The sequence below is a fragment of the Rhinichthys klamathensis genome, unplaced genomic scaffold (assembly GCF_029890125.1).
Source record: "Rhinichthys klamathensis goyatoka isolate OS25496 unplaced genomic scaffold, OSU_Roscu_1.1 h1tg000147l_1, whole genome shotgun sequence".
In the NCBI taxonomy this organism is placed as follows: domain Eukaryota; kingdom Metazoa; phylum Chordata; class Actinopteri; order Cypriniformes; family Leuciscidae; genus Rhinichthys; species Rhinichthys klamathensis.
In genome coordinates, this window is record NW_026606682.1 from 381488 (window position 1) to 397923 (window position 16436).

General features: G+C 39.8%; 1 protein-coding gene and 1 long non-coding RNA gene across 2 annotated transcripts; both read left to right on the forward strand.

Annotated features, from left to right (window-relative positions):
* The first annotated feature begins 688 nt into the window (after positions 1-688).
* Positions 689-2189, forward strand: LOC130090496 (uncharacterized). The gene is made up of 2 exons (XR_008807703.1): positions 689-854; positions 1528-2189. It is a non-coding gene; the product is annotated as an uncharacterized LOC130090496 (long non-coding RNA).
* A 1884-nt stretch (positions 2190-4073) lies between these two features.
* LOC130090495 (transmembrane and death domain protein 1-like) lies at positions 4074-13405 on the forward strand. The gene is made up of 5 exons (XM_056257889.1): positions 4074-4190; positions 6530-6709; positions 7080-7199; positions 10463-10609; positions 12208-13405. The coding sequence occupies exons 1-5, from the start codon at positions 4124-4126 to the stop codon at positions 12507-12509; spliced, it is 816 nt and encodes a 271-aa protein (XP_056113864.1). The 5' UTR covers positions 4074-4123; the 3' UTR covers positions 12510-13405.
* Positions 13406-16436: the final 3031 nt, after the last annotated feature.

A 16436-nucleotide genomic window follows, 5' to 3' on the forward strand; every position in this document is an offset into this window, starting at 1 on the left:
TTACACAAGATGAGCGAGACAAAATCCTACAAAATAAACACAGCTCTAAAAATGTGCCACATGAAATCATATTCCCAGGTGACTGTGAGAATTAGAGCTCAGGAATTCCATCAGATCTGTAATCATTCAAACCCCCGCTACTTCCTACCCACATGCCCATTGTCTTGTTCCGAATGCCTATAGAAATCAACAGGAGGGGTGGGGCATTCCTGCTCCTGTTCAGACTTGAGCTCATGGCACATTGTACAAAAAAAAAAAAGCGTTTTAAACATGATTTTTTGATACAATGTGTAAGCAAGTTACAGTCATAAAGACCAAAGTCTGTGTCTGTTTGTCATGTCAGCACAGGTAATGGTACTGTTATATTTTTTGCCCATTTTACAGTAAAAACGATTGAATATGTATGCAAAAGCCAACCATTAAACAATGAACCCAAACTGTCATAAATGTATTTGAGATGAATCTGCATATAAGTAGTGTGCAGTAAAACATCTATTAAGTTAAAGTATCGAACTTAAATTCTATTATAAATTAACATTACACTTAGTGAGTTAGTGGCACTAGGTGTGGTTCAGATTTATGATACAGAGGGGTGCGGTTTACAAAAAAAAGGCTAATTCCCATTGGTCGCTGGCTGCTGGTGTAGCTGCGCTACCTGAAGCAGGTAGGCAAATAAAGAGACCTGAGAAAGAGGATCACACTGCTGCTCACCGCGATGGGACTCACGCGCACATTGGGACCAACTAAAAACATTCAAGTACTTCATACTAAAGGTTTAGGCCTTTTTTATTTTTGACAGAAAACAATGTTTGTTGTTTGTCTAGCACCAAGTCGGATCTAACACCATGTACAAGGTAAGTGTGTGGTCAAAATCAAGGTGGGTAACATTTCTCATTCAACAATGCCTTAAGAAACTGACATTTGTATTGTATTATAAATATTGTGTTGAATTGGTTTTTTTTTTTACGTTTACCTAAAGTCTTTCTACATTCTGCTTGGCTGCGATGATGTTAAAAAATAAACTAAAAAAGTACTTTTGAACAAAGTTTAAAATATGTATATACATACATGATGATTGTGTGCATGTAGGAAGGTAAATCAGTATCAAAACACTTGGAAACCCCCTTATCAAGCACACAAGCATGTTCGCAGGGGGGGGTTGGGGGTTTAGGGTTGGGTTACACTGTGTTGGGAGTCATAAATGTACGGGTTTTTTTGTGGTTGGCAAAGCAAACAGACCTCGTACCTGTATGACCTACAGGCATGAAGGGAGAGACAGGTTTGGGCTCGCTGAAGGGAGAGGCCAAGTCACAGGATACTTGCTCTCACACTCTCTGACTCTCATTGCAACAACATTCCTTGAGCATGGAACATCCTGAACCTGCACAACAAATAATCCGTTCAGAATTTGACGTTTACATTTTCAAAACTTTTTGCAGTTAGAATGAGTACAGTGTTTTGAATGGTCTGTAATCCATGTGATTCATTTATTGACAGTGTGCTTATGTTGTGCCGTACTTTATACAGGTGTGGACGAGCTGCGGAAGCCGTAAAGATGTTCTATCTGCTCTGTGAATTCTATCCTTCATTCCACCGGAGTCTGTGTAGCTGTCCAATCAGATTTCAGTGGTGTGAAGTGTAGGAGACATGGAAAGATCTCATCACCTTCCACAACCTGCGAAGGCCTGTCTCATGTTAACAGGGGGGGGAACAGCACAGATACGAGGCGAAACACATGTCAAGAGTACAAGTAGCTTAAGAAAGCATGCTTGACTAGATTTCAGTTGTTGTATAATTTGCCATGTGCTTCATGCTTGCACGGATTCATGCAGGTCGTGAAAGCTGTATGCTAAACGCTGTGAATGTTAAACCTCAGCTGTCCTATTATGCAGTGAACGCTTTTAAGATCAGCATATCTAAACATCTATGTAAAGCAACGTACCTCACCCTGCCCTTTAGCGCACCGTAGCTCCGCAAAAACATGGCATGTTTGTTCATTTGCTGTTGTGGAGAGCCGAGGCGGGCTAAGTACACACACACACATGAGCAAGATTCACAAAGCCTGCCAAGATGTATTTATGTATGCTGGTTCAGCCTGTATTCTCTCAACCCACACTAATAAACTCACTTTACAAAATGTGTTTGTGTGAATTGCTTAATCCTGACAATAAACTTATATAATAAAACAAGCCCTTACTCGCTGCCCTGGCATTTGTAGTATGAATGTTGTGGTTTATGAATTTCAATTAGCCCACCAAATGTGCTCCAAATATGTGACCTGCTCTTTGCATTCATGCGGTGGAGGCTGAGATGATGTTAATCTTGGAAATGATTTCACAAAAAGCCAAGCTGAGGTGAAGCGAGTTCAAAGCAGGGCAAGTGTACTGCAAGACACCCCCATCTGTACAGAGGGCTTTAAAGTTCATCAACATTCAATGCAAAAAAAATAAAAAGCTGTTTGTTTGATTCCCCTTGTCGACAGACATGCTCCTCGAAAATGAAAAATAAATGCAAAGTTAGAGTTGTGCCTCAAGGTTACGCCTGTGGCTTATCATGCCCAACAAAACTGTTTTCACTGTTAAATCATGTTTTGACTTGATCAAACCCTTTTATACTTGTGTCTAGATAACAGCACTGAAAATGCATGTTCAGCCAAATGTAAAGCACTAGGAATTTCATTCAAAACAATGCTATATACAGAACATCACATATAATTGGTCAGTTTCGAACATAGCTTTGCTAATAACGCCGTTAAAGAGAGTTATGTAAGAGATAATGTTAGGCTGGTCATTATCACAAATTAAACCTTGATGCAAAGCAAAGAGGTTTTCCATCACACTGAAGGGGTTTATTTTGTGATAATGACAGACTGACTGTATATTATACCTTACATAACACCTGCCAATGCATTTATGTGTTAAAAATTGTATAAACAAAAAAATCTGCTTTTTATTTAGATTCTCATAGTTTACACTGTAGAGCCTTACAATGCCAGGTTCGATTCCCAAGGAATGCATGAACTGCTCGAATGCATAAATGTAATAATAATAAATAAACAGATGTACAGTACAAGGACATGCAATACTGATTTGGGTTTAAATTATTTTAATAATTGAGATATTTGAACACCGAATGCAACGAAAGACCAATTCGAATGAAGTATTCCAGACACCAAGCTGGCCACAAGAGGGTCTGTGGGAAATGTAGAGGGCCGCTGTTGAAACAATCTAAACAATCTAAGATCAATGTGCTACAAATATGTTCACTTTTAAGGCACAGCACTGTGCTTTCCTATTTTGCATTGATGTGAACCATGGCAGCATCACATTTTAAAAAGCTGGAACTGCATCAAGGCAGTGTTTGAAGTACAATGACTTAAATTGCGGTGACTTTTGGTTTTTGCCTGCCAGACAGCTTGCCAAACACCACAGTTAAATAGTTCAATATCCCCATTAAATGAAAACGGGCTTTTTAAATATATAACATGCACGATTGATCTCAGATATTGTTCAAAATAACAATATTTCACTAAAACTGCTCAAAATAACAGTAGGGTGTAGCAAGAAACAAGCCATGTTCCACTATTCTAGAGAGAGAGAGAGAAAGAGAGAGAGAGAGACAGAGACAGAGACAGAGAGAGAGAGAGAGAGAGAGAGAGAGAGAGAGAGAGAGAGAGAGAGAGAGAGAGAGAGAGAGAGAGGGGGGGGGGGGGGCAATTATTGAGGGGTTTTAATCACTGGGTGGTTGCAGGGATGTACGTGGAAGTGCTGTGAAAAATGTATCATATCGAGCAAATATTAATCTTTTGGCTGAAAAAAATATTGCTTGGTGCTAAATTCGCAATCATGGTGTTTATTAATTTAAATCCTCCAGGAGAAGAAACAAAGTGAAAGAGAATAAGGAGAAATGGAAGGTGACCTTGACTATTTCAGGCCGTGGTGATAATAGCTTCCAGCACTGGCTGTTCCTTCCAGCAGAAACCGGCCAAATAGAGCCATTTGTCCACAGAACAGAACAGACTGTTTAGTTTCAAATTCCACGCATGACGACTCATGATTCCGGACCATTTGAAAATAAAGACAGACCCACAGATGTAACTGCCATCTCAAAGATTTCAGTTACAATGCGAGGATCGGTGCTCGGCTTCTTCCTCCTCCTTTTCTTCAGCCCAAGTCTTGCTGACGATACAGGTAAGTGGAGACGGCTTACAGCAGATGCAAATAATGAATAGACACAAAGTTCTGTGTGACTGATCCACCTGCTGTGCGGTATTGACATGAGAGGATGGCTTATTCACTGAAGGTGACAGTGATAGAGAGGGAAATGCGTCTCCTATCACACATCCCCATTAATTGATTACACCTCTTCCCCGCAATGTCACTCGTCTGCCGCTCCCATGATCTTCACAGCTGTTCTATACATTCCTCAAAGGATGGTATCAGCTGCCATCATAACAGCTGCCATAAAGCATGATACAGGTACACCTAGAATGGTAAAGGCACAACTGTATGTATATATTGTGTGTGTGTGTGTGTGTGTGTGTGTGTGTGTGTGTGTGTGTGTGTGTGTGTGTGTGTGTGTGTGTGTGTGTGTGTGTGTGTGTGTGTGTGTGTGTGTGTGTGTGTGTGTGTGTGTGTGTGTGTGTGCGATTGTGTCGGAGAGAGTGAAAGGTGTTACATGACAAATTATTGCACTGCACCTCAAGACATTATTGGATCCATTGAATAATATGTTAATAAGAAAATGCAGGGGAAATATGAAACAAATCAGAAAATGGAGAACATATAAAAAGTCATCATAATGTCATGTTATTAATATGCCTAGTTAAAAAAATTCTTTAAAAAATAAACACTTGTGCTGTAAAATGCATTACATTTCATTCAGTTGCAATACAGCTGTTTGAAGTTTGAAGAACGTGTCTGGCGTGTGTGCTCCTGCTCCAGAGTGTTCATTACTCCTATAACCAATCACACAATTTAAGATTATAGAAAAAGTCAATTTTTTAACTAATACGAAATATTTCAATTTGACTACAGATATGTCCATGCCTTACCCAGTTATTCTCCCTCTTACCCATATATCTAAAGCGTATACTATCATTCATAAGTTTGGGGCCAGTTAGATTTTTTTTGGTTTCGAAAGAAATTACTTTTATTTAGCAAGAATGCTTCAATTAGACTGAAAGTGACAGTAAAGACTTTTACATAGTTATAAAAATGTATAAAACGGATAGTTCCGGTCCTTGATTCTGATTGATTGAGCCGCTTCGAAGCCGTTGTAAATTACTCAACAAACACACCTGTGGCTGTGACCGGCCACATTACATTAGTATTACTGCGCAACTGCCGTTTGTGATTCTTTGTTGCTGCATGTGTTGCTTGGCAACCTCTTTGGAACTACATTGCTTGGAGGAGGAATAAATGTGTTATAACGTTTTATGCCTTGGTTGAATACTAATGTAGAATGCGGTCTGTTATGTAAGGGTTAAAGTTAACTTTAACCGCGATTTTTCTCTGCGTGAGAAAATGGATGTGTGGCGTGAGAGCGTGTGAAAAGGGTCAATTGCGTGAGTCTCACGGTCAATGCGTGAGAGTTGGCAGCTCTGCTAGTAATCTCTATTAATCTCCAGTATTATTACATTGTTTGATACAATATTGTTTTATTTGATATTATGTAAATGTGTAAAATGTAATGTAAAAATTTGTATTTTATATTGGTTTTATTATTACCATATGTTACTTGTATTTATATTGTTTAAAGATTTAAGTTAATATTGTGTCCAGTTTGGCCCTGTAAATAAAAGGGTATTATTTTTTGATAAAGTGTGTGCGGTTTCGTTTTCTTAAGTAGCGTTTCAAAAACCGTTTAAGCACCGGAACCGTTTAAAAAATACCGAGTAGGTACTGGTATCGGATAAAACCCAACCGATACCCAACCCTACAGCTGATGTAGCCAGCGCATTTATTTATTCATTTCGAACAGTTAACAGTCAGTTTCACCAGAACTCCTTTACTAGGTGTCCTCTATCACTTTTTAATGGACACCCTGCAGCCAATCAGAATCGAGTATTCAGCCAGAGTCCCAGACCATGGTATAATTCTTGATAACAGACCGCTGCTAAGTATAACCAGAGACTATTTAGATAACACACCGTTGCCATGAAAAACATAGCGTTGCCATGGACTCAGTTCTCACAGGAACGGACTCAATACAATCGTTTTTAAATCAATAAACTCCTTTTTTAATCAATATTTTGTGTCAAGTTATTGATTTATTTGGTAGGTAGCCATGTAATAAGCGAGATAATGTAGAGCGAGGCGGTTGTTATAGCGAATACAACCCCTTCAGGCTGATTCAAGACCCCTCCGCTTAGCGTAGGGGTCCTGAATAGCCTGTCGGGGTTGTATTCGCTATAACAACTGCCTCGCTCTACATTATCCCTTACATATTTATATTTCCTTGACTAACATTATAAGCAGGGGGGAAACAACATATTGAAATGCGTCTGTTTTTTCCTCTTCTGCCACAGTGGCCGAGGACATTGGACCTCACCAGCTGGAGCGTCTGGTGGAGCTACTGACAGATCGTGAGTGTGAGGAGTTCATCTCGGCCATGACTCAACCTGAGGACAACATCTTCCAACACTTGGACCGACTATCTGCAGAAAGGAACCAGTTACTGCAGTCAAGAAGACGCAGACACACAGGAGGTAACCGTGATAAACACAAGCGTAGTTTAAATCAGCTCTAATAAATTGATACTTATTTGTTTCATGCTAATGAAACCCAGCAGTGCGATGTGTGACGAGACACATCCTGCAGTAAATGAAGAGGTCATGAGCAACCAAATGTGTTTGTTTATCTCCACTGAACACATCAATCTGCCGTTGAGTGGTCCACTCGAGAGACATCTCAACCAGACGAATTGTTGATATAATACCTTTTCATCAGAAATGAAATCTATCGAGGTAGTGGGACATGATTGAATTGTTTAATTGCCTGAACAACTGAAGAGCTGGCTGCTTTCCTTCTGCCTGTCTGGAGCACGTTTGATATTTTGCATGTGTGTGTGATCGTCAGACCAGAAGCCCCCCTGTCGTTCAGCGCTGAAGGACTGGCTGCAGATTCACGGCAAGCAGATATACTACGACAGGCTGTCTCGTGCACTGCAACAGATCGGCAGGACTGACATCGCCATAGGTCAGCTGCACACAACAACATTCACACACACACATGCATGCACTGCACCACCACACTCAAACAATCAAACTGATACTACAATCATTTGTACACTATTCCGAAAAGATGCACAATATATCATTACCATAAAGGGTTTTTGGCTGATATTAGAGATTCTTTCATTTAGCAGTATTTTTTTATAATGTATGTGAATTGATCAGATATTGGATATTTAATTGTGCATGCTCATTTCCTCCATTTTTATTTATTTGATATAATTTAGACTAACTTTGTTAAGTGTGCCGCACACATCCAGAAAATTAAATGCAAAACAATTCAAACGCCCCCTGGTGGTTGGCTGCAGTATCTGTCATAAACCCCGCCCTCTCTATCCATGTAATCAAATGGGACGCAAGCCAAACTAAAAAAATCCAATTACACTTTTCTGTCATTTTAGGTAGTTTTTAATAAAAACTACCTAAAAAGTTTTTAATCACACTGACGTATGTTCAAGTGTTTGTTTTTCCAATAAGTTTGGTTTTAGTAAGTTATTAGATGCTATTAAATTGGGGTGTAACGTCATGATTGACAGCTGTGCTTGCGATTGAGTCTGTGGGAGCGGGAGTATGTGCGGGACCTTGATACCGCGGCTCCACCTCAGGATCACTGCGAGGACTCGGGCTCCAAATGATGTCATCGCAATGACTGTTTCTGGGATATTTTGGCTTCGTTTGGTGGAAGGAAGTGGAGATGCGTTGTCCATCTTTTTTTACATTCTATGCCTCCAACTCTCACTTAAAGTTAATACTTATAAAAAAATATATAATTTAAAAACACTGAAATGTAATCTATATCAAAAGGATATCAATTTTTCATACTGATCATTATAACGTGATGCTTAAAGTCACTTGTTAAATGATTAAAATTATTGATTTGAGTTTTTAATGTTTTTTGTTTTAGTGTTATATTTTTCATTTTATTTACACAAAATAGTATAGAATAGCTGAGTTGTATTGTTGATCCAAAGTGGTCTACTATTCACTTTCCAAAAACAGTCGTACACATTTCTCTACATTTGATTTTTATTTGTTTTTTTAATATATGATCAAATGCTCTACTTTGCAGAAGAAAGTATTTTAACTAAGACTGCCCCTAACTAAAGATTTTTTGGTAACCCTTTAGTTTAGGGTCCAATTCTCACTATTAACTAGTTGTTTATTTGCATGCAAACAGTATATAGGATATTGGCTGTTTATTAGTACTTAAAAAGCACATATTAATGCCTTATCAATTTCTACATGGCCAAATTCTACATCACTTAATCCTACCCAATCCCTAAACTGAACAACTACCTTACTAACTATTAATAAGCCGGTTTTGGGGAGTTTATTGAGGCAAAAGTTGTAGTTAATAGTGAGAATTGGACCCTAAACTAAAGTGTGACCTATTTTTCCAATCGTCTAGTAGTCATTCACTTAACCCATTAGTCGAGTAGTCGCACGTTTATGATATTAATTTAATTACTTACATATATACTGGGAGAGTGGCATGGGAAAATGGCTTGAGTTTCAGAGCTAAGAAAAAATATTATATGTAACATTGCTAACATTGTTCTACAATACAGAAAAATACTAAACCATGATAAAGAGCCTTTAACATATAAATGAAGCCCTCAAGTGCAGACATAAAGCTTACCGCAGATGCTGACTGATCATCTCAACGGGATAGTGGATGTGCCGACAAATGCATGTTAATTTAAACATGTCAAGCAGTAAGCAAGGTACTAATTTAGTTTCCATACTCCGCACAAACACTTGGATATGCGCCTAATTATAGCGCACAATTATCATCAACGTTAGAGCAAGAGACCATGTGAACATAGGCTAGCCTACTACTTGTCTTACATGCTTCAACTGATAAGCCATGATTGAGACTGGATAATAATAATAATAATAATAGGCAAACATTTGGATTTCCTACCCGACATACTATAATTACAACATGGAACAGCCGTGTTAACAATCGGTAACACTTTATTTTACAGTGTCCTTGTTATTTGTAGTTACTGTAGTAATAAATATAAATTATGCATAATTACATGCAACTAAACCTAAACCAACCCCTATTCCTAATTGCTATTACTCAGTACTTAAATGTATAATTACACAGTAACAGGGACACCTTAAAATAAAGTGTAACCTAATAATCTGTTCGTTGTGGATTTCAAATTTTAAATTAAAATTTGATCGACTTCTTGTCGACTAATGTTTGGTTGACTACTAGAGGGGAGTCCTAATTTTAACATAGTAAAACTACATACTTCACCTTTAAGGACCCCTACAAAGCCACAGCTAACACGATATTCATTTACCAACAATAAAGTTTGTCAAAAACTTAAAAAAAAAAGTTTTTCCACCTCCTTTTCTTTTGTTTTTGCACACCACTAATGCAACGACCACCGAGGTAATTCACAGTCATTCATCTTACACGGCAAAAGATGAAGCTCAGCAGACTGCATAATGTTATTTTTATACATTTCTGATAGAACGCACTTTGCACCCTGTCACTCCTCTGCCAGTGATTGTGGTCCGGCGTACAGGCGACTCCGCAGCCGAATGGCATCGGATATGAGAAGGTGCAAACGATATGACAGCAGGCTCGCTGGAGCTGACACCAGATTCACTACACGCCATCTGTTCCTTTCATCATCTCCGTTAAAGGGAGAAAGGGATAAACAGAGAAGAAGAGGGGGGGGGAAATGACAGGCTCGCTCGACAGCCCAAGAACATCCTTCAGTCAAAAGCGGTGCATTGCAGAAAATAAAAATGATTCCTCTGCAAACACAGAAACTGATGCGTATGGGAATTGCACAATGCCGCAATTACAAGAGCTTTAATTGGCGGCCTGTAAATGGGCTATGATGAGCAGTAGCCACTCACCTTAGATAAATTGCATACTTATGTTCCGGCATGTGTGTCTTCTTCAGTTGTTCTTGCTTCATTATACTTGGTACATTTATTGGGCCCTGCACACTTAGTTAATCTCATTTCAAGGCGTTCATGGAGGCTATTACTGTGTATTTGATTTCTTAATGTGCTGCAAGAATTGCTTGTGTCTTGTACGAATATGAAATGAATGTCACAAATAAACAGCTGCTAGAGCTGCCTCCAGCATAATTGTCATCAAGTACTGAAGTGAATTAGTGTTAAAACACTATGAGTAAAGACAACGGTCACCACTAGAAAATTGGACTGGAAGTAATGCATGTGCTTTGTATCTAACAGAGGTGGGTAAGAACATCAACCAGGACAAAACTCTTGCTATACAGAGATATGTGGAAGGCTACCATGAACTTGTTAGCCAAAGGGAGAAGAATCAAGCAGAAAATCATGATGATCATGAGGAGGTTCTGCAGTACTCTGCAAAACAGGGTGAGATGCCTCAGAAGGTTTACAAATTATAGAAAGACTGATGTGTTTTAAACAGGGTTGTCCAATCCTCCTCCTGGAGGGCCACTGTCCTGCAGAGTTCCAACATGACATCATGACTTTGCGTAAACATACACGCCACTTTCAATTCAAGTGGCGTGTTATCCATACGCATTTTGAGCTATCCGCGTGTATGTCCACGCCGAAATCTTTTGCGTGTATGTCTACGCCATTAAATGTCCGAGTGATTCCGCGTGTATGTGTACGCCGTTAAATGTCCGAGCGAAACGAAGCAAAATTCATATCTACATCTGTGGAGCGATATTTCTTTTCCTAGGATGGTAGGAGAAGACTCATAAATGGTATTAACCCCAGTGACGGCTAGGTTTAGGGACGGGGTTGGGGTAGGTCATATATTTATATATACATAATACAGTAATATAACGTTAAGTCAAAGGCGTTGATAAACACGCTGAAAAGCGATTATGCGTGTTGATAGCACGCCAAAAATGGAAATACGAATTGGCGTGTCATACATACGCCATTTCATGAGATCAGTCTGAGTTCAGCTCCAATCCCAATTAAACACACCTGAGCTATTCAAGCTCTTACTAGGCATACTAGACACTTTCAGGAAGGTGTGATGAAGCAAGTTTGAGCTAAACTCTGCAGCACAGTGGCCCTCCAGGAGCAGGTTTGGACACCTCTGGTCAAGAAGGAGCCACGTTTCTAAGCACTGATTAGGCGTTGTTGATGAATGGAGGTCATGTGTTAATATTTTGGGTCTTTGACCTCAAAAACCTGACAATCTCAGAACAAGTTATTTTGTCTGCTTAGTGTCAGTTTCTGCTGAACTGGCCCCATCATTATATATATATATATATATATATATATTTATATATTATTATATGCTCATATGTCTGCGGTTGGCAATATGTACCCATGGTTTCACAGACAAGGCTTAAGACTGGTCCCAGACTAAAATGCATGTTTGAGCTGTTTTAACTGAAAGCTACTTGCACTGTAAAATCAAGCGGCAACCTTGCGCTCTCTCTTTTGAATCCAACACGGAAGTGACTTAAACTGCAATTCATCGACTGTCCACTAGAGACAGGCTCCAAATGAGAGTCAATACCATAGACCACCGGCTCTTTGCCCATTTTCGGTTATCCGCGAATGACGCACAGTGACACGCTGTCAAGATAGCGACGGCTGCGGCTCCGCCCACTTTGGGCTTCAAAATTGATTTTCAGAAACCTACGGGTGACGTCACAGACACTATGTCCATATCTTGTTTATAGTCTATGCTTAAAATACGTCACTGCCATTTCTTGTCACACCAGTAATATTTTTTACTAAGGCATGTTTATAAAATCTACTTGTATGTCCTAATTGAATTAGTGATTTGTAATTTTTTGGAAAGAAGCTTCTTATTCTAAGAAAAGCTACATTTATTCAAAGTATTGATCAAAGTACAGTGAAAACAGTAATATTGTATATAATATAAAAAACTTACTAAACATAGATGTCTGTAAGCAACTGTAACTTATCTGAAAATCAATGACTCATGCTAACAACTCTTGCCACTGATTGCTTCACAGCCAGAGGGTTAACCTGGAAAGACTTGGACTTGGTGGTGAAAAGGCATCCAGTGCCACCTTATCAGCACCATCTGCTAGACAGAACATGGCCTCTACTTTACGGCCTCCTGTCTGGATTTTCCATCGCACTGCTTATGAGCATGGCCATCTTTCTTATTAGCATATATGTATCCCATGGCAACAGAACCAAATCCAGGTCTGAGCATCAACCCTGTTGCTGTCCCCTCCTCAGTGTTGTGACATCATCAGAGGTACGTCGCCCAGAGGACACATTAAGACCGAGTAATGGATGTTCAGGATAATAATGAAGCCATGTTCATCAGTATGAAATTCATTATTAAACGTGCCTTTGATGGCTGATTATGACCCACACTACTTGTCTCAAAGTGCCGTCTTATTGGCTGTTATCTCATCTAGTGTGCTATTTAAACTATAGTTAGACAGCCTATGCAGACACCTTCAGCGCAGACAGTTCCCACTGCCTCTCATAAAGACATTTCTGCAATAAAGCACCTGACAGAACATAATGACAGCAATCTGTTACCTCCATCGGGACCGCTGCCATTGTCCTGTCAGTGATTTGATGGTGTGTAGGGGAGGCTGCGCTGGAATGCTGTTGCCTTGACAATCTTAGCACTTCCTGTTTCCAGTCCGCGACAGTGGCGGTGTGCTCGTCTGGCATTGAGGAAAAACTAATTATCCAGCCTGGCTCCTTCTCCCCTGAGCTTGCACATGCCCCCTGAAGCAATCCACAAGGCTAATAACAATGACAATGCCTGCAGACAATGCAGTCAGTACATCAACCTCAGAAAGACAGGATAGACTGGGCGAGTGTGGCAACGAAAACACATGGGAGAGAGCGCTGAATGGCTTGGAATGGAGCACAGAAGGAACTAATTCACCAAGATGAGCAATGCAGCAGGAAATGAGCTCACACGCAAGCAAAGTATCTCTCGCACACACTGGGATCTTCTCTCTTATCATTTAAGTGCTTCTCTTGTTCGAAAAAAAAAACATGCCCCTTCCTCATCCTCGTCCTTTTTCTTTCCTTTTATTTCTTCTATAATTGAACTAATTACTTCATTATACAAATCCAGACTAATGTGCTCCTGGAACCACACATCATGGATTAATAGTGGTGCTAAGCAGCAATTATAGGCAATTAGTTCATAAATCAACATCTAAACAAATTATAGTGCCGGGGAGGGGAGGTGTTGTATATTCAAAACACGGCGAGGGCCAAAAGGGCCACATACTCAAACTTTAAAGGAACACTTCACCCATTTCAACATTAATCTTTATTGAAAGTGGGTCATATATGTAGTCGACATGTAAAAGAAATTTTGAATTTGGTGCCCTCTTGACCGAGAAAAGACAGAAAATAACTTTAGGGCGCATTTGTATGAAAGACAACAACTCCCACAATGCACCACATTGCACAGCTCCGCAAGCCACTCCCACTACTCCAGAACAGCGCAAACATCAGATAAATCACTCGTCTACAAGGCTAACGTGAGCTGCCACCAGAGTTAGAAATTCATTTCACACAAAATGTATAGTTAGTTGGCTGTGGCGAGCAGGACGAGGGACGTGAGAGCGGCGCGAGGCCGGTGGCGTGAGTGATAATGATCGACATCTGTAAGACGCACCGGTCTCTCTCGCGTCTCTCACCGAGGAGCGGACGCATAAAACGAGGAGCGACGACAGTCCAGATCGAGATAGACGGTGGGCCGAGGCCCCGTATCTGCTTTACTTTTCGAAATGAATGATCCCCATGGAGGGAGAACCTGAATTTGTAAAGTTGGGACGGTTGTTTTATCCTCAACGATATGAAAAGTGTTGCCACTCCCATTTGTTGCACATTTTCCCCCGAAATCATAATGCACGACCGTAAATATGCAGGCAAACGCGGTTGCCTACTATATCAGTCGAGCCAATAGCGTGGCAAGATACTGACATAGGATTATTATTAACCAATCAGATGTAGCTTATTTAGAACAGTTGTTACGCGGATGATTCAGCTGTCAGACACGAACAGCATCTGCGGCGGCAGCACAGTGACAATCGCCAAGGACATTGTTTTTGTGATTGTAAGTATTCATTTAATTAGAATATGATATCTATGACAAATGTTTGTTTTGTACACTGTGTTGTTCAAACGTATGTAAGCGTCTCGTTAGTGTCGTTTTAAGTAGGGTAGTTTCAGCTGGCTAACTGACATAGTAGCTAGCATGTCTAACGTTAGGTCACAGCTCTGAACCAAAACTACAACATTACTAGTAGATTAATGCATCCTTCATTTTAATTCCAAAATCTAAACCAAGCTAATCTCTTGCGATCGTATGCATGAGATTAGCTTGGTTTAGATTTTGGAATTAAAATGGATGTAAGCGTCTCGTTAGTGTCTTTTTAAGTAGGGTAGTTTCAGCTGGCTAACTAGCAGTAGCTAGCATCATGCGATTACATATTTGATTTGGTGTAAAGTTTTAAGTACTTAATTCTAACTGTAACACTTCGTCCAACTCACATAGGCTACAGCTCCACTGTATGTCCCCGGATAATTACCTCAGACTGTTTTGCAAACGTTCGCCAAAAACTCAAGGTAAACATGAACCTCTTGATATATAAAACATATTTAATTATCAGTTATATCTGACATAACATTAAAGGGTCAGCAAGCAGCCAATATTATAACCAGAGAGCTAAGAGCTCAAGAAGAACGGCATGTAATAGAAATAAGATTAGACTATCAAAGAACATATGCTATCAAACAGAGCAGAGTTATAATGTACATAAACATCGTACAGATTTACTTCTGCTGGAGTAGCCAACACACACACACACACACCCCTCCCCACATGTGCATTTACATAACCACATGTGCCCTAGTCATCTTCAAGTGACTTATTGTCACAGTTTACACACTGACAGAGGTTTGTACATGGCAGCTCATGCAGTTTACATGTGCATCTACCCTTAACACAATTTGTTTTTTTACATGAGCAGTGCACAAGTTCCAGAATGGCCTCTGGAGCTGGCGGAAGTGTCATCCAGTCCACTCCGTAGAAATCCCCTACCATCGTGTAGAGATCACGGGCATTAGACCTCAGAGCCCGTGTTTTTACTGGAGTTGCCTCACCATCCTCTGCCTCTACCACTAAAAAAAGTCTAAAACAATAGATTGAGGTTCTGCACCCTTCCCCACATCACTGAATTAAGAAATGGTTTGAAACTTTAGGCAGGGGAAAACTCATCCTTCATATATTGGTTTCACCTGTTCCCTTAACATGGTTAATAAACCAGTTTCACAGCGTTCAGGTGTCTGGCCTTGTTGATCTTAATAATGCCATAATTGGAAGGGTACATTTTTGCAGGATGTTTTTATTATATACAGTGTATTAACAGTAATATATTTATATTATTTGTACTATTATACTGTTACTGCTATTACACTGCACATAACTGTATGTGTTTGATCGTACTGGAAATCCATATCTATTACACTCTTATAAGGCTACTGCTAATACATTGCACATTTATATTTAATTAATATTACTGTAAAACATACTACTTTCTTAAATGTATACTACTGTACTGAATGTCTTATACTGCGCCACCTATCTATACAATATAATACTGCACTGTAATATACTGCGCCACCTGTCTATACAATATAATACTGCACTGTATGTCTTTTACTGCACCTCCTGTCTGTACAATATAATACCAACCTTCATTTGCAGTTTCTTCAACTAATACTGCCTTCTCTCTTCTCCTTTGTGCTCGTTCTATCTTCGTGATATTTGTGAAATGGCTGTAGCACTCCCTGTGGTAGCCAATGTTAGCTGGTTTGACTAACTGGTTTGTTGGTTCCTGGCTTTGTAATTTGTATGCCTGTACTGCCTCTTCTGCTATAATACTTTCTCTGCATTCAAGGTCTTTCCACAGAAACACAGATTTAATAAATTTCTCCCAACTTATGTCTGTGAAGGGAATGGTGGGTCTATTTCCCTCACATATATGCATGCAGCACTTCATGTTTTTGCGATTTCATCCATAGTAAAAATGTGCGGGAAAAAGAGAAATGTGCGTTTTTATCATAGACATAATCAATACATAGACGCCCAATTGCCCGCTGGAGCGTACGTCAACGGTGCAGCCATATTGCGGAGGGCAACTTTCCCATAGATTTCATACCGGGAATTGAGAAAAATGTGTTTCGTGTGCTG